Below are 25,668 nucleotides of genomic sequence, written 5' to 3'. Positions count from 1 at the left end.
GTATTTTATTTTATTATTATTTTTTGAGACAGAGTCTCGCTCTGTCACTCAGGCTAGAGTGCAGTGGTGTGATCTCGGCTCACTGCAACCTCTGCCTCCTGGGTTCAAGCGATTCTCCTGCCTCAGCCTGCCGAGTAGCTGGGATTACAGGCGCCCACCACCACGCCCGACTAATTTTTGTATTTTTAGTAGAGATGGGGTTTCACCATGTTGGCCAGGCTGGTCTCAAACTCCTGACCTCAGGTGATCCACCTGCCTCGACCTCCCAAAGTGCTGGGATTACAGGCATGAGCCACCGCTCCTGGCCTGTATTGTCTTTGGCCAGTGGTAAAATTCAGGAGGGAAATTGGATCTAAGAGTGTTGAGTACAGGACAGAGTGATGTCTGTGGTCATACTCATCAATAAGAGATTGAGCAGAAGGCCAGGTGCCTGTAATCCCAGCACTTTGGGAAACTGATGTGGGCAGATCACTTGAGGTCAGGAGTTCGAGACTAGCCTGGCCAACATGGTGAAACCCCATCTGTACTAAAAATACAAAAATTAGCTGGGTGTGGTGGCGAGTGCCTGTGGTCCCAGCTGCGCGGGAGGCTGAGGCAGGAGAACCGCTTGAACCCAGGAGGCGAAGGTTGCAGTGAGCCGAGATCGCGCCACTGCACTCCAGCCTGGGCGACAGAGCAATACTTTGTCTCAAAAAAAAAAAAAAAAAAATTGAGCAGAAGCCAGAGAAGGGCAAGATTAACCCTAGTGAGGATAGAGAAGAGAGTCTCATATGTGGGGACTTAGGGAAAGTGTCACAAAGTAGATGGCAGTGGAGCAGAAGGAAGGATAGGTTGCCAGGAGGAGACAGGCATTCCAGGCACAGGTGACATCCTCTAAAAACTGGGAGGCCGGCAAAGCACCTGTGTGGGGAAGGAGGCCTGGAGGATGAGACCAGGCACAACACCTCCAGGGTGCTTAGTAGGCACCAAGCACTGTCTCAAGTGCTTTTATTCATAGAAACTCATCCAGCCCTTATAGCAGTCCTCTAAGGTAAGTCATGTTTGCACCCTCCCAATTCACAAATGGGGACACCGCGGCCTGACTGTTGAAGTCACTTGCCGAGATCACACAGCTAATAAGTGGTAGAGCTGGATTTGAACTGTACAGTCTGGTTGCAGAGTTGTTACTCTTGACCACTTCATTATACCATCAAAATCTGTTAGGGGATGGGACAGGTCGTATGGGGTGGTAAACAGGAAGGTTCTGGGACAGAGGGCTTCTGCACCCCATGCAGGGGTGAGGGAGGATCAGTATTGGGGGCTGCGGTAGATAGAAGGGAGCAGAGTGAGGGAAGAGGGCAGAGGAGCCGGGTCAGGGAAGAGGCAGAGGGCTAAGTAGGAAGAAAGTTTGGGCCAGGGCAGTGTGGGCCCCGTGATTCTGGAGTTGCATAGCGTTGAATCAGCACATGAAAAAGTTATTTCCTTTAGTTCCCATTCAACACTGCTTTTAACGGAGACAGTCTCCATTGGTGCTAATATGTCCTTAACACCACCTTTTTACCATCTGCTAATGTAAGGGAAAATTGGTTTTCCATGTCTTCTCTGGGATGTCTCATGATCAGGTCGCCACTTCTGTGACCTGTCTCCTCCCAGTGTCCTCCCTGCTCGCTCCACTGCAGCCACACTGGCTCCTTGCTTTCCCTCCAGCATGCCAGATGAGCCACTGGCTCAGGGCGCTGGACTTGCTGTACCTTCTTCTGGAACACTTTTTCTCTGTAAAACCACATGGCTCATTGCTTCCCTCCCTTTAGGTCTCTAAATGTTGCTTTAGGTCTTCCCTGATCACTCTGCTGAAAATTACAACCCCTCCCTTCCCAGGTCCTCCATGTCTTCTCCGTGGCACTAAAGGCTTCCTAACGTACTATATTAACTGTTTGGCTTGTTTACTCTCTGTCTCCCCTGTCCCCTGTACCCAGCTAGCTGCTAAGTTCCATGGCTTTGTTCAACTTGGTATCCCTAAGTGCCTTACACATAGTAGGTTCTCAGTGAATAGGGTTTTGGGTTTGTTTGTTTGTTTGTTTGTTTGTTTGAAGACTAGTCAACTGCAGTAGTGAGAAAAGGAGAAAGAGTAGAATAAGGAGTTCCATCTGTAAAGGACTATGAACAGTCAATTGAGATAATTCACTACCTTCGGACCAGCCTTTTTTTTTGAGACAGGGTCTTGCTATGTTGTCCAGGCTGGTCTTGAACTCCTGGCTTCAAGTGATCCTCCCACCTTGGCCTCCCAAAGTGCTGGGATTACAGGCATGAGCCAGCATGCTTGGCTGGTATTTATTGTTAAAGTCTTGGCCAGAAGTGTCTTATTTCTGTTGCACTCCTTTTTCAGCCAACCTTTTGGGGTGTGTGTGAATGGAGCTGTGGACATTTGCTGTCCCTGGGCCTTGTCTCAGGCACAAGCGATGATGGTGGTGGCAGCTCTGTCCCAGGCTGACTTCCTGCCAGCTGCTCCAGGCTATTCCTGGGCGGTGAGCCCCTAGCCCAGGAACATTCCTCTGGCATGCAGACAGACAGGCACAGGAGAGGGACAAACACTCACAGCCGGCAGCAACTCATGGGCTCTCTCCTCTCTTCTCTTTCAGGCTCCAGGGAGCAGTGTCAGGGCCAGGGAGACGATGGTCTCCGTGACTATGGGTGAGTCTGTGGCCTTCTCTCCAGGGCCCCCTCTCCCCACTGCCCTTTTTGAGGTATGGCCTTGGTGGGGGACGATGGGATGGGGGAGGGAGGACTGGGTCACTGGCAGGAACAGCTGTACTCTGAGGACCGTGGCAGGGTGGGGCTGGAACTGCTTGAGGCCTGCCCGCCTCCTCACTGGATCTCTCTCCTGACTGTATAGTTTAGCTGTGAAGAACGTGGGTTATGAAGTCCAGCAGGTCTCCCACGTGGCCTCACAGAGCCTTGGTTTTCTCACCTGTGAAATGGAAATGATATTCACACATCGTGGGATTAAGGAGATTATAGCATGTAAAAGCTTGGGCATAGTTCTAAACAAACCTTAGGTGTTGTTATTATCACAAGCCTTAAGCTCTGTATTTGGGGATTGCTAAGGCACAGAGGTTAGTTGGTGGCTTTGAAAAATTTTGACATTTATTATAATATAGAAAAGTATATTATATATATATGTTTGTTGAGATGGAGTTTCGCTCTTGTTGCCCAGGCTGGAGTGCAATGGCACGATCTCGGCTCACTGCAGCCTCCACCTCCCGGGTTCAAGCGATTCTCCTGTCTTAGCCTCCCAAGTAGCTGGGATTACAGGCGCGTGCCACCACGCCCAGCTAATTTTTGTATTTTTAGTAGAGACAGGGTTTCACCATGTTGGCCAGGCTGGTCTCGAACTCCTGACCTCAGGTGATCTTCCCTCTTTGGCCTCCCTAAGTGCTGGGATTACAGGCATGAGCCACCGCGCCTGGCCCATAAAATATATTTGTATAGTTTTAAGAGTGATTAAAAAGCAAAGTCTGAGTATATCCTTTTTTTTTTTTTTTTTTTTGAGACAGGCTCACACTGTTGCCCAGGCTGGAGTGCAGTGATGCAATCTCAGCTCACTGCACCCTCTGCCTCCCAGGCTCAGGTGATCCTCCCATCTCAGCCTCCGAGTAGCTGGGACTATAGTCACACACCATCACGCCCGGCTAATTTTTGTATTTTTTGTAGAGATGGGGTTTCGCCATGTTGCCCGGGCTGGTCTTGAACTCCTGTGCTCAAGAGATCCTCCTGCCTCAGCCTCCCAAAGTGCTGGGATTACACATGTGAACCACTGCGCCTGGCCTGTATTCCTTTTTATTTGAGACAGAGTCTTGCTCTGTCGCCAGGCTGGAGTGCAGTGGCATGATCTCCGCTCACTGCAAGCTCTGCCTCCCGGGTTCACGCCATTCTCCTGCCTCAGCTTCCCAAGTAGCTGGGACTACAGGCATGTGTCACCACGCCCAGCTAATTTTTGTATTTTTAGTAGAGATGGGGTTTCACCATGTTGGCCAGGATGGTCTCGATCTCTTGACCTCGTGATCCACCTGCCTCGGCCTCCCAAAGGGCTGGGATTACAGACGTGAGCCACCGCGCCTGGCTGCCTGTATTCTTTATAATTCCATTTATATAAAGCATAGAAGCAGGCAAAATCAATCTATTTTGTTAGAAGGTGGTGGTTGCCTCTGGGAAGGAGTGAGTAGAGACTCTAAAGGTAATATAAAGGGTTCTGAGGTATTAGAAATACCTGATTTCTTGATTTGGGTGCTGATTACATAGGTGTGTCTGGTTTAGGAAGATCTATTGACTTGTGCACTTTTTTGCATGTACATTATAGTTCCATAAAAAGATTGAAAAATCCAAACCCTATTACCCATCCAGGTCAAAAAAAGAGAATATTGTCAGCCCCCTGAGAGTCCTACCCCAATTACACTCCCCTTTCTTCTCCATTCTCCATATGGAATAAATCATTTTGTGAACATCTTTTCTTGCCTTACCTTTCTTTTTTTGTTTTGAGATGGAGTTTCGCTTTTGTTGCCTAAGCTGGAATGCAATGGTGCGATCTCGGCTCACCGCAACCTCTGCCTCCTGGGTTCAAGCAATTCTCCTGCCTCAGCCTCCAGATTGAGTAGCTGGGATTACAGGCATGCGCCACCATGCCTGGCTAATTTTGTATTTTTAGTAGAGATGGGGTTTTTCTATGTTGGTCAGGCTGGTCTTGAACTCCTGACCTCAGGTGATCCGTCCATCTCGGCCTCCCAAAGTGCTGGGATTACAGGTGTAAGCCACCGCTCCTGGCCTTCCTTGCTTTTCTTTATAGTTGTATTACCAGTGGGACATTCCTATTCTATAGACTTTGGTTTTGAATTTACATGAATGAAATCATACCTTGTGTTCTTTTGTATCTGGCTTCTTTTGCTCAACATAATGTCTAAGGGTCATCTATGTTGACTTTCTTTTCACTGCTGTATAGTATTTCACCTTGAGAGTGACCACCGTGTGTTTATCAATGCTGCTGTCAATGGATATTGCATTATTACTGGGTTGGAGCTATCACAGACAAACTGCTATGAATATTCTTGTACGTGTCTTCTGGTGTGTGCAACAAGCCACATCTCATCGATTCCAAGACTCACATCATTGCACAACTTAATATTTCTGAAGTAGGGGTATATCTTACAGCCAGTGCCTTATGACAGTTTAATTGGCTGCATATTTTCCTTCCTTAGCAATACATGAAATGATGGTGTGTGCTTAATGTGGGGACTCTTTCAATTCCTCAGACACTGGGTTTCAGTAATCTCTTGGTTAAATTCACAGGCTTTGCCTGGTCCCTAGGAACTGATTGGTCTTTACAACTAATTGATCACAACCAGTTACAGATTTCTTTGTTCCTTCTCCCTTCCCACTGCTTCACTTGACTAGCCTTAAAGTCAATCAGTCAATTAATCAATCATAGGCTTTGGCTCAGAGAGCTACCCCCAACCTACTTGGTACTTTTTTCTCCCCTTAATAACAGCTTAGTTTAGCTATAATGCATTTATCATACATTTTACCTAGTTAAGGTGTATAATTCAATGGTTTTTATATTATCTGTTCACAGAGTTGTGCAGCCATCACCATAATCAATTTTAAAACATCTTTATCACTCTCTCTTGAAACCCCATACCTTAGCAGGGTGTTATGGTGCATGCCTGTAATCCCAGCACTTTGGGAGGCTGAGGCAGGTGGATCGCTTGAGTCCAGGAGTTTGAGACCAGCCTAGGCAACATGGCAAAACTCTGTCTCTATAAAAAATACAAAAAAATGCTGGGGGCGGTGGCTCACGCCTGTAATCTCATCACTTTGGGAGGCCAGGGCATGTGGATCACACGGTCAGGAGTTTCAGACCAGCCTGACCAACATGGTGAAACCCCGTCTCTACTAAAAATACAAAAATTAGCTGTTCATGGTGGCGCGTGGCTGTAATCCTAGCTACTCAGGAGGCTGAGGCAGGAGAATTGCTTGAACCCGGAGGTGGAGGTTGCAGTCAGCCGAGATTACGCCACTGCACTCCAGTCTGGGTGACAGAATGAGACTCCATCTAAAAAGAAATATATATATATGTGTATATATATATATATATGTATTTGTGTGTGTGTGTATGTATATATTTGTGTATATATATATTTGTGTATATATATATATATTTGTGTGTGTGTGTGTGTGTGTGTGTATATATATATGTATATATATACAAAAAATTAGCCTGGCCTGGTGGCATGCGCCTGTAGTTTAACTACTTGAGAAGCTGAGGTGGGAAGATCGCTTGAGCCCAGGAGGTTGAGACGGCAGTGAGCTATGATTGCGCCACTGCACTCTGGCCTAGGCGACAGAGGGAGACCCTGTCTCAAAAAAATTAAAACCCCATACCCATTAGCAGTCACTTCCCCTGTCCCCCTAGCAACCACTAATCTACTTTCTCTTTAGATTTGCCTGTTCTAGACATTTCATATACATGGAATCATTATGTGGTGCTTGTTGATAGTTAGAGGTGCCTGCTTCTGGTCAGTGGGACCCAGGGCCCTATGGCTTAGCAGGTGGATGGTGCCTGCACAACATAGGGAAATGGTACCCCTTTCCTCTGGCCTGGCAGAGGAAATCCTAAGGACATGAGCTCCTCGCCAGCCTCAGTCCCCAAGGGCCAGTCAGCACCCTGGGTAACCAGCCTGTGGCTGGCTGGGCAGGGGCCTTCTTGGAGATGTGGCCCATGGGGTTTCACCTGAGCCCAGCACTGCCACTCGTGTCACCTGTGTGTCTGTTTCCCTGCTCTGAGTCTCTATTGTCTTAAAAGAAAAATGGGTGAGGTAATAACAGATTTCTTCTAATCTAAAATAGCATGGATTGTTGGATGTACTGAGAAAGAAAAACAGTTTGCTAATTAAACTATGGCACACTGTCAGTCATGAAGTAGATCCTAGTTTCAGAGATGTCAAAATGTGAAAAAAAGTTCTACTTCGAATCAGTGATCTTAGGTATCACCTGGCCTGGCAGGTTGGGGTCAGTTTGAGGGTCACACCCACCAAGAAGCCAAGAAAATTTAGAAAGAATAAAGTTTCATAGGTGGGGTCTGCCTGGTCTTGGCCGTGGCTCTATGTTTAGTGGTGATGGGAGTAATAGTAATAATAATAATAATAATAATAATAATAATAATTGCTGTCATGGTTTGAGGATGTCCTCTGGGTCAAGCATCATTTAAAGCCTTTTATATGGAGGTTCTCATTGAGTCTGCACAGTGACTCAAGGACATTGGGGCTGTTATCACTAAAATCTCAGCTCCACAAGGGCTGGGACTTCATCTTGTGCCTTGTGGTATCCCCCGTGTGTAGGACAGGACCTGTCCTTTGCCAAATGCTGGGTAAACACTTGTCAGATCTGTTATCCCAGGTTTACAGATGAGGAAACCAAGGCACCAAGAGTTAACTTACCCAAAGTTCCTCCATAGGGAAATCGCAGGGTTAGGATTCGAACCCAAGCTCCGAAGCCCATGTTAGTAACTTCCATGCCTCTCTCTGAGGGAGGTTTGCTATTGTGGCGGGTGGGGGCTTGCCAAGGCTCATGGGCTGGCTCTATGATGCTTCTTTCCAGCCACCTGAGGATCCTATCATCCTCTGGGCCTAGGCTGGCTGATGGGGACTAGGGCAGAGAACCCAGAGTCCCAGTTACCCTAAATCAGTCATGGGCCCAGCATGTGTAGTGATGCAGAGAGCCAGCACTGGGGCGGGGTGGAGCTGTAAGGAGAAAGGCTGTGGTAAAGGTTTGGGAGCTCTGCCCCTTGTTTAGCATTGTGGCTTGGGATGGGTTGCCCAACCTTTCCCTGCCTCATTTTCCTCATCGGCAACTCAGGCGAGTCTTAATACTGCTTAACTCACAGGGTCAGGAAGGCTCAGTTCCATCATGTGTGTGTGGAGCACTCCATGCAGGGCCTGGCATATGATGAGCATTTAATTTGTGGGAGCTGCTGTGATTGTGGTTTTGCTAATGCTATTCTCTAAAGAGGACAGTGTGAGTAATGAGCCCTGTCCAACCCCACAGCCACTTCCGAGTGGATCCAGTTCTTTAAGGAAGCCGGCATTCCTCCAGGACCTGCCGTCAATTATGCCGTGATGTTTGTGGATAATAGGTGAGGAGGCTGAACTTGGGGATGGGGTGGTGGGGAGCTGGCTGGCCCACCCACTCTGGCCCACCTGGGGCCTCACCGCTGACCTTTCCCTGCAGGATTCAGAAGAGCATGCTGCTGGATCTCAATAAGGAGATAATGAATGAGCTGGGCGTGACCGTGGTGGGTGACATCATCGCCATTCTCAAGCATGCCAAAGTGGTGCACCGTCAGGTGGGTGCTGTGCCCAGCCCCTCTGTCTCTGGGTTTGGCATGGAGGTGGAGGGTCAGTTGCAGAGCCAATGGGAGGCCTGGCAGCAGAGGCAGGCCGACCCGGGTTCCAGGGCTGGTTCAGCCATTTGCTGTGTGATGCTGGGCACATTGCCCAACCTCTCTGAGCTGTATTTTCTGCATCTGTGAAAGAGAGGCAAACCTGGCCGGGTGCGGTGGCTCACGCCTGTAATCTCAGCACTTTGGGAGGCCGAGGCGGTCGGATCACGAAGTCAGGAGATTGAGACCATCCTGGCTAACATGGTGAAACCCCGTCTGTACTAAAAATACAAAAAATTAGCCGGGCGTGGTGGCGGGCACCTGTAGTCCCAGCTACTTGGGAGGCTGAGGCAGGAGAATGGCGTGAACGTGGGTGGCGGAGCTTGCAGTGAGCCAAGATCGCACCACTGCACTCCAGCCTGGGCGACAGAGCGAGACTCTCTCAAGAAAAAAAAAAAAAAATCTTGAAGGGTGGTTGTATATATTTTTTTGAGACGGTGTCTTGCCGTGTTGCCCAAGCTGGTGTCGAACTCCTGGGCTCAGGCCATCCTCCTGCCTCGGTCTCCCAAAATACTGGGATTTCAGGCATGAGCTGCTGCTCCCAGCCCTGGTTGTGAGTATTAAACTATGTGAAGCACTAGCACAGTGGAAACTGCCTGTATTCGGGTCCCTCTGTAATAACTATTATTGCTGCTTCACATTTTCCTTGTGATAATTATTATCTCCAGGACAGCAGCTTCCTATGTGGGACCCAGATGGCAACCTGGCTCACAACCTGGACATTCCAGTCTTGACCCCTCCACTTATAGTGACCCACCTTCCTGGATCTCTTTGAAATGGGCTTCTCACACAGCCCTGATGCTAGTGTGGCTGTGGCCACCTACCAGATAGTATATGTGGCCTTGAGCACCAGACCTGGAGTGTTGTACTCATTAAGTGATTAATATAATAGCTAACACTTACCAAGCACTTGCTGTGGCCTGCCAGGCACTGTCTCCCTCCCTCCCTTCCTCCTTCCCTCCCTCTCTCCTTCCCTTTCTCCCTTCCTTCCTTCCTCCCTCCCTCCCTCCCTACCCCCCTTCCTTCCTTCCTTTCTTCACTTGTTTATTATTTATTTTTGAGACAGGGTCTCACTCCATCGCCCAGGCTGGAGTGCAGTAGCACTATCTCGGCTCACTGCAACCTCTGCCTCCCGGGTGCAAGTGATTCTCCTACCTCAGCCTCCTGAGTAGTTGGGATTACAGGCATGTGCCCCTGTGCCTGGCCTCTTTATTTTATTTAATTGAGACAGAATCCTGCCCTGTTGCCCAGGCTGGAGTGTAGTGGTGCTGTCTTGGCTCACTGCAGTCTCCACCTCCCAAGTTCAAGAGATTCTCGTACCTCAGCCATCCGAGTGATTGGGATTACAGGCGTGCGCCACCATGCCCAGCTAGTTTTTATAATTTTAGTAGAGATGGGGTTTTGCCATGTTGCCCAGGGTGGTCTTGAACTCCTGGCCTCAGGTGATCCACCTGCCCCGGCCTCTCAAAGGGCTGGGATTACAGGTGTGAGCCACTGTACCTGGCCATCTTTCACCTATTTTTGAGACAGGGTCTCACTCTGTTGCCCAGGCTAGAATGCAGTGGTACAATCACAGCTTACTGCAGCCTCAAACTCCTGGGCTCAAGCAATCCTACCACCTCAGCCCCTGAATAATTGGGACTACAGGTGTGTGACACCATGCTTGGCGAGTTTTTTAATTTTTTCTAGAGATAAGCGTCCCACTGTGTTGGCCAGGCTGGTCTCAAACTCCTGACCTCAGGTGATCCACCTGCTTCGGCCTCCCGAAGTGCTGGGATTACAGGCGTGAACCACTGCACCTGGCCTATTTTTTCAATAGGTGAGGAGGCTGAACTTCAGATATATATATATCTGAATATACTGGTCAGATATTTTATAGAGTGTCCCTCAGTTTGGAGGTATCTGATGCTTTCTTATGGTTAGGAGTGAAATGTGTTAGAATCTTCTCTAGCAGTCAGGTGTTGATCCTTGTGGTGTTGCTTAGATCTCTAGGTTGTTGCATGATTCTTCTGTGGTGACCCAGGTGCCTGTTCTTTTTTCACAGGACATGTGCAAAGCTGCCACTGAGTCAGTACCCTGCAGCCCTAGCCCCCTTGCAGGCGAAATTCGCCGTGGCACTAGTGGTGAGTCCTAATAACTATTCAGGCCTCTTTTCCTTGATTTTTATACCCTGTCAGGGAAGGGGACACGTCTGGCCATCCCATCCCCGCCTGTAATTTGCAAAGGTAGAAACAAAGCCATTGGAGGAATTCTTACTCTTCTTTTAGGGGAAAAAATAAACTGGGTAGTGAATGGCTGTACACACAGTCAATTGTCATCTGTGGTCATTAAGTTCTGTAAAGTTAATATGTACACTTAGTGAATTCTTAGCTCCTAGAAGAAATACAGAGCAATGGAGAATCCGTTGCTCCTATGGGAAATACTAGGTTAGGTTCCTGCAAGCCTGTCGTCAAATATATAGCTTTATTTTATGTGTGTCTCCTTTTAAAGGCACTGTAGTTAATACATAATGTTGATTTCATTAACCGGGAACTCATAGCCAACAACACTGTAACTCATTCCTGCACAATGCTTATCTCACACACACATTTTTTTGATCAGGTACATCATACCCTTCTTACATTTAGGAAGCCAGACAGCACTTCAACACTGTGCTTTGAGGGCCATTTTATTTATTTATTTATTTTCTTATTTATTTATTTTTTTTGAGATGGAGTCTCTGTTGCCCAGGCTGGAGTACAGTGGCACGATCTCAGCTCACTGCAACCTCCACCTCCCGGGTTCAAGCGATCCTCCTGCCTCAGCCTCCTAAGTAGCTGGGATTACAGGCACCTGTCACCACACCCGGCTAATTTTTGTATTTTTAGTAGAGACGGGGTTTCACCATCTTGGCCAGGCTGGTCTCGAACTCCTGACGTCAAGTGATCTGCCTGCTTCGGCCTCCCAAAGTGCTGGGATTATAGGCGTGAGCCACCGCTCCCGTCCAGGGGGCTATTTTAAACAGCAAAATCACCAACAAAAATGTGAAAAATGTTCACATTCATGACATCAAGTAGACTGGGCAAAGGATGCTTGTTTACAGAGCGGGACCTGAAACAAGAGGGTGAGAATGCCTTCTTTGTCCTCATTTGGGAACGTGTCTGGAGCAACTCAAAATGTTCTCTATGTGTGTCTGTGAATGACAGTGAAAGCACTGCTGTATTGATTTTGGGGTTACAAATACATTTGAATGAGTAGGCAAGTTTGCAAATATGGAATCTATGAATGATGAATATTGACTGTATTTATATTTTTTCTTTTTCTTTTTTTTTTTTTGAGATGGAGTCTCCCTCTGTTGCCCAGGCTGGAGTACAGTGGCGCGATCTTGGCTCACTGCAACCTCCGCCTCCCAGGTTCAAGCAATTCTCCTGCCTCAGCCTCCCGAGTAGCTGGGATTACAGGTGCCTGCCACCACGCCCGGCTAATTTTTGTATTTTTAGTAGACAGAATTTCACCCTGTTGGCCAGGCTGGTTTTGAACACCTCAGGTGATCCACCCGCCTCAGCCTCCCAAAGTGCTGGGGTTATAGGCGTGAGCCACCACTGCACCTGACCTTTTTTTTTTTTTCCTTGAGATAGTCTCGCTGTGTTGCCTACGTTGGAGTGCGATGGCACGCTTAGCTAACTGCAAACTCTGCCTCCCAGGTTAAGTGATTCTTGTGCCTCAGTCACACAAGTATCTGGGATTACATGTGTGTGCCACCATGCCCAGCCAATTTTTGTATTTTTAGTAGAGACAGAGTTTTGCCACATTTGCCAGGCTAGTCTTGAACTCTTGACTTCAAACGATCCACCTGCCTTAGCCTCCCAAAGTGCAGGCATGAGCCACTGCACCTGGCTATTTTTGGTTTTTAAAAGCAGTATGATACCTTTTTTTTTTTTTTTTTGAGATGGAGTTTCGCTTTTGTGGCTCAGGCTGGAGTGCAATGGCATGATCTCGGCTCACTGCAACCTCCACCTCCTGGGTTCAAGCGATTCTCCTGCCTCAGCCTCCTGAGTTGCTGGCATTACAGGTGCCTGCCACCATGCCCAGCCAATTTTTGTTATTTTTAGTAGAGATGAGGTTTTACCATGTTGGCCAGGCTGGTCTCGAACTCCTGACTGTAGGTGATCCACCCACCTTGGCCCCCCAAAGTGTTGGGATTACAGCCATTAGCCACCGCACCCGACAGATACCTTTTTTAAAAATAAACTTTAAAATTTTAATATACACATTAGCTTCCCTTTGCTGATAACTAAGCCGCCCAAAACTGTGCTTTAAAACACAGACATGTATTTTTATTTTTTGAGATGGGAGTCTCACTCTGTTGCCCAGGCTGGAGTGTAGTGGTTCAGTCATAGCTCACTGTAGCCTCAAAGTCCTGGGCTCAAGTGATCCTCCTGCCTCAGCCTCCTGAATAGCTGGGATTACAAGCACAAGCCACCATGTCTTGCTAAGACATGGGTGTTTATTTCTCATGATTTTGTGGGTTGGCTGGTCAGTTCTGCTCTAGGCCAGCTCAGCTGATTTTAGTGGTCACCTGGCAGCTAGGTTGAAGCCGGGTTGACGGCCGCATTCACATATCTGATGGTTGTCCTGATGTTATCTGGGCCCACAGGGTGACTTGGCTACGTGTCCATAATTATCTAGCTGGCTAGCCTGGGCTTGTTCACAGTGGTGGTTGCAGGGTTCCTAAAAGCAGCAGAAGAGGGCTGGCCCCAGTGTGCAAAGCACCTCTTAAGCCACTGCTTGTACAACATTTGCTCTTGTCCTGTTGGCCAAAGCAAGTTACATGGCTAAGTCCAGAGTCATTGTGGGCAGGGCCTACCCAAAGATGTGGATGCAAAGAAGCTGAGCAAATTAGGGTTCGTTTCTGCAACACTCCTCCATAACATACATTCAGAAAAGCATTCACTCATAATATTACAGTGGGGTGCCATTCACAGATGGGACACCCATGTAGCCAGCACCCAAATCCAGCAATGGAAACATGACCAGCCTGCCAGAATCCCCCTGTGCCCCCTCCCAGCCACCACATTGTCTCCAGGGTACCCACTACCCTGATTGCTAACAGCACACATTAGTTTTACCAGTCTTTCAAATCTTTATAAATGAAATGTTCAGCTGGGTATGGTGGCCCATGCCTTTAATCCCAGCACTTTGGGAGACCCAGGTGGGAAGATCACTTGATGCTAGGCATTTGAGACCAGCCTGGGCAACATAGTGAGACCCTGTCTCTACAAAAATTAGTAAATTAGCTGTGGGAGGCTTGGGAGGCTGAGGTGGGAGGATTGCTTGAGCCCAGGACTTTGAGGCTGCAGTGAGTTATGATGGCACCACTGTACTCCATCATGGTGGGCAACAGAGTGAGACCCTGTCTCAAAAAAAAAAAAAAAAAAAGAGGGCCGGGTGTGGTGGCTCACGCCTGTAATCCCAGCATTTTGGGAGGCCAAGGTGGGCGGATCACGAGGTCAGACCTCGAGAGATCGAGACCATCCTGGCTAACATGGTGAAACCCCGTCTCTACTAAAAATACACAAAAAAATTAGCCGGGCATGGTGATGGGCGCCTGTAGTCCCAGCTACTCGGGAGGCCGAGGCACGAGAATGGTGTGAACCTGGGAGGCAGAGCTTGCAGTGAGTCAAGATCGCGCCACTGCACTCCAGCCTGGGCGACAGAGCGAGACTCTGTCTCAAAAAAAAAAGAAAAAAAAGAAAGGGAAAATAAATGAAAATAAATAAATAAAAAGAGAAGGGGAATAAGGCAAAGAAAGAAAGGGGTGGGAAGAATGCTCTAAAAACATTCCTGAGATGATCACCTTTACACACTTTAGAACATTGAATGATGTGTCTGTCAGGAGTGGGAAAGAGAACAATTCTTTGTATTCTGATATCCTGACTGCAATGCAAATGCAAGACAGAGTAAAGACAGAGTTGGTTGCTTAACCGCCACCCAAATGGGGCTTGCCTGTCATGATGATAAAGCATCACATTCCTGACATCTTTTCAGCTGCATATTTCCCTCTGGGTACAGCAGGAGAGGTAGGGCCCTCTTAACAGCTTGCCTTTTATAGCAGAAAATCCTGATCCTATTGCACTCAGCTAGGTAAAGAGTATTGTGAATGGAGGCTCTCACAGGACAGATTCTGCATAGCCAGAGAGTTTGCAGCCATTAGACATAAAGCCACCCATCCAACCTGAAAAATGTCTGAAGAAGTGCTGGGGTATATTATTAACAGAGGAGAGAGAGCAGGCCTGAAAACCAAGAATTTCTTCCTGCAGAGAGGGAGGAGGTCTGATAGGGAAGGATCTGTCCTGGGACTTCTGGGTACCAATAATGTCCTGATGCCTGACCTGGGTGACGGGTGCTTGGGGGTCACATTTTATTAAATGGTCTGTGATGGTTTAATGTAGTTTTCCTTTTTTTTCCCCCCTGTTTTTGAGACTGGGTTTCACTCTGTTGCCCAGGCTGGAGTGCAGTAGTGCGATCACAGCTCACTGCAGCCTTGACCTCCTGGGCTCAAGTGATTCTCTTGCCTCAGCCTCCTGAGTATCTGGGACTACAGGCACGTGCCACCATGCCTGGCTGATTTTTTGTATTTTTGGTAGAGATGGGATTTTGCCATGTTGCCCAGGCTGGTCTTGAACTGGGTTCAAGTGATCCATCCCCTTAGGCCTCCCAAAGTGCAGGGATTACAGGCATGCGCCCTTGTGCCTGTCCTCAGACACCACTTTAGGCACTGGGATACAGCAGTAAACAGACACAGCCTCCTCGTGGAGCTTATGTTCTTGTGAGTGAGTTTACCAGTAAACAAATAGAGTTTAATGTCAAGCAGTTGTAAGGGCTGTGAAGAAAATGAAAGTGGGTAAGGGTGATAGAGGTTGAGGAGGTGCTGTTTTTGATGGGGTGGTCAGGGAAGTTCTCTCTGAGGAGTTGCCATCAGAGAGGAGGCCTGAATGATGAGACGCAGCAATTCCGCTGTGCTTGGGGAACTGCATGCCAGGCAGAAGGAACAGCAGGGACCCTGAGGAAGCGCCTACCTGCTAGGTGAGGAAGATCCTGGAGACCAGCATGGCTGAAGCAGCTCCGGGAGGGGCGAAGCGAACTCAGCACGAGGCTGGGTGACTGATGGGTGAGGTGTGATCAGAACTAGTGTGGTCTAGAGCCTCAGGAAAGGCTCCCAGGATAGGGAGGGATGGGCTAGTTCCTGGGGAGATGCAGCCCACCCTGCCCCCAAGCATCCCCATCACGAGTACCGTGCAGTTACAGGGTGACACCCACTGACCTTCTCATTCAGTCTCAAGCCTCACCTTCTCCATCCTGACCCTGAGACTGCTGGATTGAGGCCTGTCTTCCAGGACCCCACCCAACCGGACTCTCCTTTTCTCCCCACAGCTGCCTCCCGAATGATCACCAACAGCCTGAACCATGACTCTCCACCCAGCACACCCCCCAGGCGCCCGGACACCAGCACCTCCAAGATCTCGGTCACTGTATCCAACAAGATGGCAGCAAAGAGTGCCAAGGCCACTGGTGAGGGAACATGGGCAGGTGGTAGGAGGAGCTGGAGGGGAACGTGGGTTGGTAGGAGGTGTTGGGGGTCATGCTTCCAATATTGTAAGGTGCTTTGAAGGCCACAAGGTATACAAAACATTTGAACCTGAATCACCTCTGTAAACTTGGTCAAGGTGCCATACGTCTGTGAGCCTCACTTTCTTCATCTGTAGCATGGGGGGTGGCGATACCCCACCCAGGAGGATGGACAGAAGCACCTGAGTTGGTGTGTTGAGGCATGTGTGCATTGCCTTCTCACTCAGGGGTTCAGGCTTTGTGAACAGGTGTTCACCGAGCCCCCTACTTGTGCCCAGCTCTGTGCTTGATGCCTGGGGTCATAGGTTAAGAACCTCTTGCCTCCTCTTAGCAGCCACGGGATCCATCCTTGAAAACCTTCAGTCTGATCCTGTCACCCCCTGGGCTGTAACTCTCCAGGGCTCCCCATTATTCCAGTAATAAAGGCCATCTTCCCCACATGGTCTGCAGGGCCCTGCATCATGTAGATTCATCTCTTGCATCGCCCCACTTTGCGTGCTCGCTTGCTCCCCTCCAGCCTCCTTCCCATCATGGGGCCTTTGCTCCTGGTGACCCCTTGGCCTGAGCACTCTTCCTTCCCAGACTGCTCCGTGTTGGCCTCTGTCCTCCTCCAGGTCTCAGCTTGAGAGCTGGGAATAGGCCTGCAGTCACTGGGCTCCCAGGCCTTCCCATCCACCATGCTCTTAAGCCTTTGCTGGACCCATCCCCACAGCAATGACCTCATGGTGTCATAAGGCAAATGTGGAAACTGAGGCCCAGGGCGCTTCATGTTTCTGACACCCACTCCTATCACGCCCCGTCCACCTCCATCACTAAGTCTCCCCTTTGTCCTGCAGGTTTGGAAGTGCCTCACCCTCTTCTGGCCTTTGATTTGTGTGCCACGAGCAAAAAAGTTAAAATCAGGCTGGGCATGGTGGCTCACGTCTATAATCCCAGCACTTTGGGAGGCTGAGGCAGGAGGATCACTTGAGCCCAGGAGCTCAAGACCAACCTGCACAAGATGATGAAACCCTGTCTCTACATTAAAAAAAAAAAAAAAAAAAAGTAGGCTGGGTGGGGTGGCTCATACCTGTAATCCCAGAACTTTGGGAGGCCGAGGTGGGCGGATCACCTGAGGTCAGGAGTTCAAGAGCAGCCTGACCAACATGGTGAAACCCCATGTCTACCAAAAATACAAAAATTAGCTGGGCGTGGTGGTGCATGCCTGTAATCCCAGCTACTTGGGAGGCTGAGGCAGGAGAATCGATTGAACCTAGGAGGCGGAGGTTGTAGTGAGCTGAGATCGTGCCATTGCACTCCAGACTGGGCAACAAGAACAAAAACTCAGTCTCAAAAAAAAAAAAAAAAAAAAAAAGTTAAAATCAGTGTAACAAAGTATTGCGAAGATGGCGAGCCTGGGAGCAACTGGCTCTTTTAACCCTTAACACGTTTGAGGGGATTCATTTTTTAAATTGAGGTGTAACTTATGCACAATCCACCACTCATAAGTGTACACAGCTCAAGTGCTTGTTGACAAGTGAGTGCAGCCATAAAGCACTGCCTGCTTGGAGCTCTAGAACCTTTTCACCACCCAGCAGGTTCCCCATCCGAGGGGATGTGGGCTGGGCCGGGCCAGAAGCCTGCTTGGAATAGGGACAGAGCCACAGAAAGCCTGGGAGGCCTGCCACAGCCTGGGGATTCTGAGCACCTTCTGTGACCTCGTGTAACAGAGACCTGAGTTTCTCTGTGGTTCGGTCAGTGGTGATGTGGGTGGTTGGGAAGGTAAGGGATTCCAGTCGTGAATGTGTGGAGATAAAGGACACCTAGTGTCCAGCTTCCATCCTGGGAGAACGTTCTGTCTCAGAGAGTGCTGATACCCCTGCTTTCTTCCCCCAGCAGCCCTGGCCTGCCGGGAGGAGGAGAGCCTGGCTGTTCCTGCCAAGCGGCGCCGGGTCACTGCTGAGATGGAGGGGAAGTACGTCATCAACATGCCCAAAGGCACCACACCCCGCACCCGCAAGATCCTGGAGCAGCAGCAGGCTGCAAAAGGTACTGGCCCATCAGGGGCATGCTTCCCCGCGGGGTCCACGTCCCTCCGTCTGCATCACACAGGGCCCGTCATATCCTACAGACGGTGGCTGAGAAGCAGGTTCTAACGGGGATGCAGGAGCCGTAGGCCAAGGGGACAGTGATGGTGGCTGCAGAGGAGGGAAATACATCACCTCTGCCCTCTGATCCTGCAGTTAGTGTAGCTGGGCTCCTTGGCACCTCTTCCCCAAGGGGCAGGAGCAATGATAGAGTGATGGCCTGCTGTAAAATGAGTGGCTGTGCTTGGCCAAGGGCAAATACCCCAAAGTGGCACCGTTAATATGAACCAGAGGAGACGAGTGGAGATATAGTCCAAAGCTAGGCCTTCTGACTTGGAGTACAGAGATGATCTCTTGGTCGGGTGTGGTGACGCACACCTGTAATTCCAGCACTTTGGGAGTCTGAGGTGGGAAGATTGCTTGAGCCTAGGAGTTCAAGCGTGCAACATAGTGAGCCCCTATCTCTATTAAAAAGGCTGGGCACGGTGGCCCATGCCTGTAACTCCAGCACTTTCAGATGATACAGAAACATATTCAGTAAAAACAAACTCTTTTCCCTCACTCCCATATCCCCGTCTCTTGTTAACCTTTTCAGACCAGCATCTATGTACATACATAACACATATATAGGCAGTTTTTTGTTTTTTAGTTTTAATTTTTATTTTTTTGTGATAGGGTCTCACTTCATCACCCAGGCTGGGGTTCAGTGGCACCTTGTCAACTCACTGCAGTCTCCTCGACCTCCCAGGTTCAAGCAGTCCTGCCTCAGCCTCCCGAGTAGCTGGGACTACAGGCTCATGCCACCATGCCCACCTAATTTTTGTATTTTTTGTAGAGGGGGGGTTTTGCCATGTTGCCCAGGCTGGTCTCAAACTCCTGAGCTCAAGTGATCTGCCTGCTTCACCTTTCCAAATTGCTAGGATTACAGGTATGAGCCACCACACTCAGCCTAGTTTTTCTTTTTTAAACACAAATAGTATTTGTGTTTAAAATGTAAGTATTGTTCTATAACTTTTTTTTTTTTTGAAACGGAGTCTTGCTCTGTTACCCAGGCTGGAGTGCAGTGGCACAATCTTGGCTCACTGCAACTTCCGCTTCCTGAGTTCAAGTGATTCTCCTGCCTCAGTCTCCCAAGCATCTGGGATTACAGGTGCACGCCACCGTGCCCGGCTAATTTTTATATTTTTAGTAGAGACGGGGTTTCATCATGTTGGCCAAGCTGGTCTCAAACTCCTGACCTCGGGTGATCCACCTGCCTTGGCCTCTCAAAGTGCTGGGATTACAGGCGTGAGCCACCATGCCTGGACCTAACTTTTCTTTTCTTTTTTTTTTTTTGAGACAGAGTCTTGCTCTGTTGCCTGGGCTGGAGTGCTGTGGTACGAACACGGCTCACTGCAGCCTCGACCTCCTGGGTTCCTACCTTACCTCCCCAGTAGCAGGGACTATAGATGTGGGCCACCACACCCAGCTAATTTTTAAATTCTGGTTTCTAACTCTTAGGCTCATGCGATCTGCCCACCACCACCTCCCACCATGTTGGGATTACAGACATGAGTCACCACTCTTGGCATGTTCTATAACTTTTTTGTTCATATATATATATATATTTAGACATGGGGTCTCACTATATTACCCAGGTTGTTCCCAAACTCCTGGGCTCAGGTGATCCACCTGCCTCAGCCTCCCAAAGGGATTACAGGTACACCCTGCCATGCCTGGCCCATGTTCTATAAATTTTTTGTTGAGATCTTCTCATATTAATGCAGGTAGATCTTCTTCATTCTTTTTTCAATGGTCGTTTATTATTTCCAGAGTATTCATATACCATAATTTGGTAACCATTCTATTGATGGCTATTAGGTTATAATTTAGGGGAGGATGCACTACCACTCATCAGATTCTCTCAGAGGTCCCTGACCCCAAGAAGTGAAAGGAACATGCAGGTGCTAAGAACTCTTCCCGTGCACACAGTTCATGAGCTAGTGCTGAGGTGTAGGGAATCTGCCAGTTGTAGCTGGTCTTTCCCACATTTGGCTCTAGCCAGATAGGGGTGGGTTAGGGTCAGTGTGAGCCAACAGTGTAGACATAACACCCAACTCAGCACAGTCTGGCCCTGCCTGTCCCAGAGCTACTGGTGTCTGGGCTGCCTTGGTGTCTGTACAGAGCTCAGCCTAGGCCTGGCCCACCGGGGCCTCTCCCTGATGGCTTCACTTCCCTCCCAGGTCTCCATAGGACGTCTGTGTTTGACCGCCTCGGCGCCGAGACCAAGGCAGACACCACGACAGGGAGTAAAGTGAGTGGGGATGGGGGAGCGATTCTGGGCGTGCGAGCTGTTGTCCTCCCTGAGCGGTGCTCCTGACTCTTTAACACTTCTCAACCTCACTCGGCCCAGGGCCGTCTAACCTGGCTTTCCAGCCTCAGTTCCTGGCTTTGCACTGGCGGCTTTCCCATCTGTCTTCTGCCCTGGCTTCTCTCCCGGTTTCCAGCCCTGGGGGTCCAGTACTCCTGGATGCCTCCCACCCACCATGTCCCCAACTGGTCTTAGTGTCTTTCCCCAAGTCAGCCCTCTCCTGGGGCCCCATCTGAGGGCTGCCTGCCCTCCCCATTGCAGTCTGTCAGTGGGTCTGATGACTCTACTGTCTCTCCCTCCTCTGCCACCTCTCCCTGTCAGGATAGGATGATAGCCTCCTGAATGGTCTCGCACAGCTACCGTGGACCCCAGCCCCTATCCCCACAGCAGCAGTGTGTGCGGCCCACAGGACAGGGCCCGTCCCCTCGCTGGAAGCCCTGCAGAGGCTCTTCACTGTGCCCATGATGCAGCCTGTACTTCCTGCCACGGCCCGCAGTCCCACAGGCCCCAGGCCTGGTGTGTAGTTCAGAGTACACCCTGAAGCCCACAGGGGCCTGACTGCGTGGCTTTGGCCATGTCACTTAAGTCCTTTGTACTTCAGCCTCCTCATCTGTATAGACCCACCTCCAAGGATGGCTGTAGGGTTAAGATCATCCCCGCATGGTGCTGGGGTGTGCGGCACCTGTTGGTGAACTATTGCAGAGCCCCCCAGCTGCGTTTCCTGCCTGCCAGTGTCCTGCTCTGCAGGGTGCAGCAACTCGGGCTTGCTCACTTCCAAGAATCTTACCATGAGGAGGATGGGAACACTCGGGATCATGTGGCTGGAAGTTCCAGCCCTATGAAGAGCTAGGCACATAGTGAGTGCTCAATACATAGGATTATGCTTCCTGCCTTCAGGGCATAGCACATGCTCTTTTCTTTGCTAATTCATCTTGGAGGGCCTGGCTTCAAAGTTGGTGCCTCAGGGAAAGTTCCTCTGGACTGATGAGGAGCCACCCCTGTCTTCTGCCCTCCAGCTGTCCTTCTCCGTCTAGAATGCGTTACTGTCATTCTTGCAGAATTATTTGTGTCATTTCTGATGCCAAGCCTCTCTTCCCCACTGGACTGTGAGCCCCATGAGGGCAGCGCTGAGGCTGTCTTGGTCATCACTGTGTCCCTAGCACTGCCGGCCTAGGACCAGGTACAATATAGAGTTGGGACTCAAAATATTCGTGGAGTGAATGACCAGATTAATCTCTCCACTCCACTCATGCCCACCTATTGACCTTGCAAATGACATTCCCTTTGTGCGGGACTCCCGTCCTCTTCCCTCTTTCTTAGACCTACTTCCAGCTCAGATGTCCCCCCTCTCAGGGCGCCCTCCCTGAACTTCTAGGAAGGTCAGGTACTTCCTCTGGGCTCCTCCAGTCCCCTGGACTCCCCCATCATGGCTCTCGCCACTATCTGGGGTGTCAGTGATGGGTGTTTCTCCCAACTGTGAGTCCCAGGAGGCCAGGCACAGAGGAAGCAGCTCTCCATGAATGTGTGTTGAGTGACTCAGTGACTCATTCATCCTGTCTCTGACCTCCACAGCCCACAGGAGTCTTCAGCCGCCTGGGGGCCACCCCAGAAACGGACGAGGATCTGGCTTGGGACAGCGACAATGACAGCAGCAGCTCTGTCTTGCAGTATGCCGGGGTCCTGAAGAAGCTAGGACGGGGCCCAGCCAAGGCCAGTCCCCAGCCAGCACTGACTGTCAAAGCCAAGGCCACAAGCTCAGCGACAACGGCCGCTGCCCCGACACTGCGGCGCCTGGCGCTTTCCTCACGGTCTGGGCCTGAGAGGAAGCCGGAGTCCTTGTCTAAAGTCAGCATCATCAAGAGACTGGGCGCAGCTGCCCTTGTGCCCGAGGCCCAGGACAGCCAGGTCACCAGCACCAAGAGTAAGTCCTCAGCCGAGGTCAAGGTCACCATTAAGAGGACTCTGGTGGGGCCCCGGGGGAGCAGCTCCAGCGAGGGCCTTGGTGCCCAGATGGACCACGCGGGCACTGTGAGCGTGTTCAAAAGACTGGGCCGCAGGACCTTCTAGCCCACCTGTGGGCGGGGTGCAGGCAGCAGAGCCCGCGGGCATCTGCCCTGGCCGCCCCAGGCTCCTGGCTTCATCACGCCTCCCACCAGCTCCTGGATGACACAGCTTGTCTCCCTCGGGCTCTAGAGCTAGGCCCGAGCATTCGGGGGATCACCCCATTTCTCCTAGCCTGGGATGGTCGTCGCAGCTGGCCTGGCCCGCTCCAGGACTCCCCTTCTCTCATGTCCTCTGTGCTTTCTTCTCTGGCTATGGCCTTGGCAGAACCCACTTTTCTACCTCTCCCAAGTGCCAGGGGGCCTCTTCCTCTCCTACATTCCCCTTCTTCCCCTGAGCAGGGTCTGCTGCCTCAGACCCCAGCTCATCAGCCTCCCTGTCCCCCTCAACTGAGTGGGTGTCACCTGGTGGGCCTCCCTTCCCCCACTCACCACTGACCTCCCTCACTCCTCTGCGCCTCCCCCCACTGCTGTGACTTCTCTCTCTCCCTGTCTTCACTTTGTTCATTTCTCTTCTGTTTTCTGTCCCCGTGGCAAGGCCCGACTGTCCGCTGCGTCCTGCCCGACCCTCCTGTACCTCCGGCCTCCCAGCGGCCCCCTCGTCGGCGGTGGCGTCGAGCCTGTTGAGACTGTTAGCCGCCCTCTACTCCCAGGCTGGAGGGACCTCTCCAGACCCTGGGCTGCGGCTGAGGCGCATCCATTTTCCTGCCCTGGGCATCTGTCTCTGAAAGTGTATGGCGGGTGGTGGGCAAGGGGCACTGGGAAGGGAGGCCAGTGCCTAGAGTGAAGACAGCTGCTGTTTTAATATATTTTTGTGACTTTCAAATCATTTCCCCCCCTCCTTCAGGGTGAGTTGCAGGACTGTTTCACACTATGCGCAGCTGGGCTGGGGATGCTAGCAGAGGATTGGGCTGTGTCTCTAAAAGTCAGGCTTCCTGCACACACATGGTCCATGTCCCTGCTGCAAGCCCTGAGTCAAGGGGAGTAATGGCCACAGTCACCATTCAGTTAGGCCGCCCCCTGCCCCCAATAAGCCGTAGTGGTTTTGTCACTCTATCCCCTCCCCCCATGGATTTCACCTGCTTGTTGGCACCTTTCCAAATGATGGGCTCCGTTTGTGAGACCATGAGTTTCCACTGGTTTGGTCGCCCACCCCTCCCTGCTGCACAGCGCCCCTGAGCCAGGCCTGTCCTAGGAGCTGGTAGCAGGTAGTGAGCAGGGCCTCTCCAGGGATGGGGTGTAGGAAAAGCGGTGGTGCTGGCCAAGGAATCTGAGGAGTGGGAGAAAGTGGCCAGGGCCACTTCAGTGGTTGTGGATAGGAAGGCCTTGCAGAAGGGGTGACATGGAGGCCAAGTTGGGAATGTGGCTTCATGAAGTTCAGGAGGAGAGCTTTCAGGCAGAGGGACAGCCAGGGGCAGAGGTGCTGAGGTGGGACAAGGAACAGGAAGAAGGCTGGTGGCTGTGAGTGAGGGCGGGCCCTGCCTCCAGCATGAGGCAGAGGTGGGTGGGCAGGGGCTAGGTGGCTGGGGGTGTTGTGATCAAGGAGGAGGAGTGTGCACAGTGACCCGGGAGTGCTGGATCGGGAGGATTTGGAGCTGGGATGTGCTGAGCTGAGTTTCATTTAGGATCATCGCTCTGGCTTCTGTGAGGAGAAGGAATGGCTGGGAGGGCTGGGGTGGATGCCACTGCAGCAGTCCAGGCAGGAAGCCAGGATGGCTGCGAGGGCATGGCAGTGGGGAGCAGGGAAGAGGGCCGCTTGGGCTGCTTAGGGTGTGCTTTGGAGGAAGAGCTGTGGGATGTGCTGATGGGTTGGAAGTTGGGGCTAGAGAAGATGAGAATCATAGGGCCCGCCTAGATGTTAGACCGGAGCATCTGGGGGAACGGCTGTTAACAGAGAAGGGGAGACGGGAGGAAGGTCAAGGAAGAGGGAGCTGTGTTCTGACTGCATTGCGCCTGTTAGGGTCCCCGCTGGGGCTCAGGCGGACACCTGGGCGGGGGTTCATGGCTGCTGACAGTGCGCATGGTACAGCTGGAATCAAAGCCAAGGGCCTTGGCTGGGCGTGGTGGCTTACGCTTGTAATCCCAGCAGTTTGGGAGGCCAAGGCGGGTGGATCACAAGGTCAGGAGTTCGAGACCAGCCTGCCCAAGATGGTGAAACCCCGTCTCTACTAAAAATACAAAAATTAGCCGGGTGTGGTGACAGGTGCCTGTAATCCCAGCTACTTAGGAGGCTGAGGCAGGAGGATCGCTTGAACCCGGGAGGTGGAGGTTGCAGTGAGCTGAGATCGTGCCACTGCACTCCAGCCTAGGCAACAAGAGCGAGACTCCATCTCAAAAAAAAAAAAAAAAAAAAAAAAGCCAAGGACCTGGTAATACCAGCTGGAAAGGGATCATAGAGATTGGAGGGAACCCAGGAGGGAATCTGGGGCCCTTTCCCTGTTTAGAGAACAGGAACTGACAAAAAGAGACAGCCTAGGAGAGGTCAGGGGGTTGGAGGAGAATTAATGAGAGAGCAGGTAAAGATGAGACTAGATCTCATCCGTTTATTTATTTATTTTCATTGTGGGAAAATATACCTCATGTAAAATTTACAATTTTAACCATTTTATTTTATTTTTATTGTTTATTTTTTTTTTTTTGAGTTAGAGTTTTGCTCTTGTTGCCCAGGCTGGAGGACAATGTCATGATCTTGGCTCACTGAAACCTCCACCTCCAGGGTTCCAGCTATTCTCCTACCTCAGCCTCCCTAGTAGCTGGGATTACAGGCACCTGCCACCACTCCCAGCTAATTTTCATATTTTTAGTAGATGGGGTTTTACCACATTGGCCAGGCTGGTCTCGAACTCCTGACCTTAGGTGATCCGCCCGCCTCAGCCTCCCAAAGTGCTGGGATTACAGGTGTGAGCCACCGCGCCTGGCCCATTTTAACTATTTTAAACTGTACCATTCAGTGGCATTAAGTACTTTCACACTGTTGTGTACCCTTCGCCATCATCCATCTCCAGAACTTCTTTCATCTTCCTAAATCCGTTATTTTCAGTTTTTCAGTTACGTCATATTGGGGGCCGACTGTGTGTCATGCAGTGTCCCAGGCACTGGGGATGGGCCGTGAAGGGC

The 25,668-nt window shown here is 50.6% G+C and overlaps 1 protein-coding gene across 12 annotated transcripts in view; it reads left to right on the top strand.

The window, feature by feature from the left end:
* Positions 1-25,668, top strand: part of C20H19orf47 (chromosome 20 C19orf47 homolog) — a 57,542-nt gene that overhangs the window by 4,014 nt on the left and 27,860 nt on the right. For 3 of the 12 annotated variants that reach the window (XM_034944625.3, XM_034944628.3, XM_008964925.4), the window contains 8 exons: positions 2,619-2,670; positions 8,074-8,161; positions 8,257-8,371; positions 10,512-10,590; positions 15,881-16,018; positions 17,951-18,103; positions 20,364-20,434; positions 22,064-23,377. In XM_034944625.3, the coding sequence (XP_034800516.1) occupies positions 2,619-2,670; positions 8,074-8,161; positions 8,257-8,371; positions 10,512-10,590; positions 15,881-16,018; positions 17,951-18,103; positions 20,364-20,434; positions 22,064-22,558 (1,191 nt within the window). In that variant the 3' untranslated portion in view covers positions 22,559-23,377. Of the gene's footprint in view, positions 1-2,618; positions 2,724-8,073; positions 8,162-8,256; positions 8,372-10,511; positions 10,591-15,880; positions 16,019-17,950; positions 18,104-20,363; positions 20,435-22,063; positions 23,378-25,668 lie in introns of those variants that run through there. The other 9 variants (XM_034944627.3, XM_055103224.2, XM_057300554.2 and 6 more) reach the window with 5 other exon arrangements.

Source organism: Pan paniscus, chromosome 20, assembly GCF_029289425.2.
Source record: "Pan paniscus chromosome 20, NHGRI_mPanPan1-v2.0_pri, whole genome shotgun sequence".
NCBI classification, from domain to species: domain Eukaryota; kingdom Metazoa; phylum Chordata; class Mammalia; order Primates; family Hominidae; genus Pan; species Pan paniscus.
This window is presented reverse-complemented; position numbering and strand designations above follow the sequence as displayed.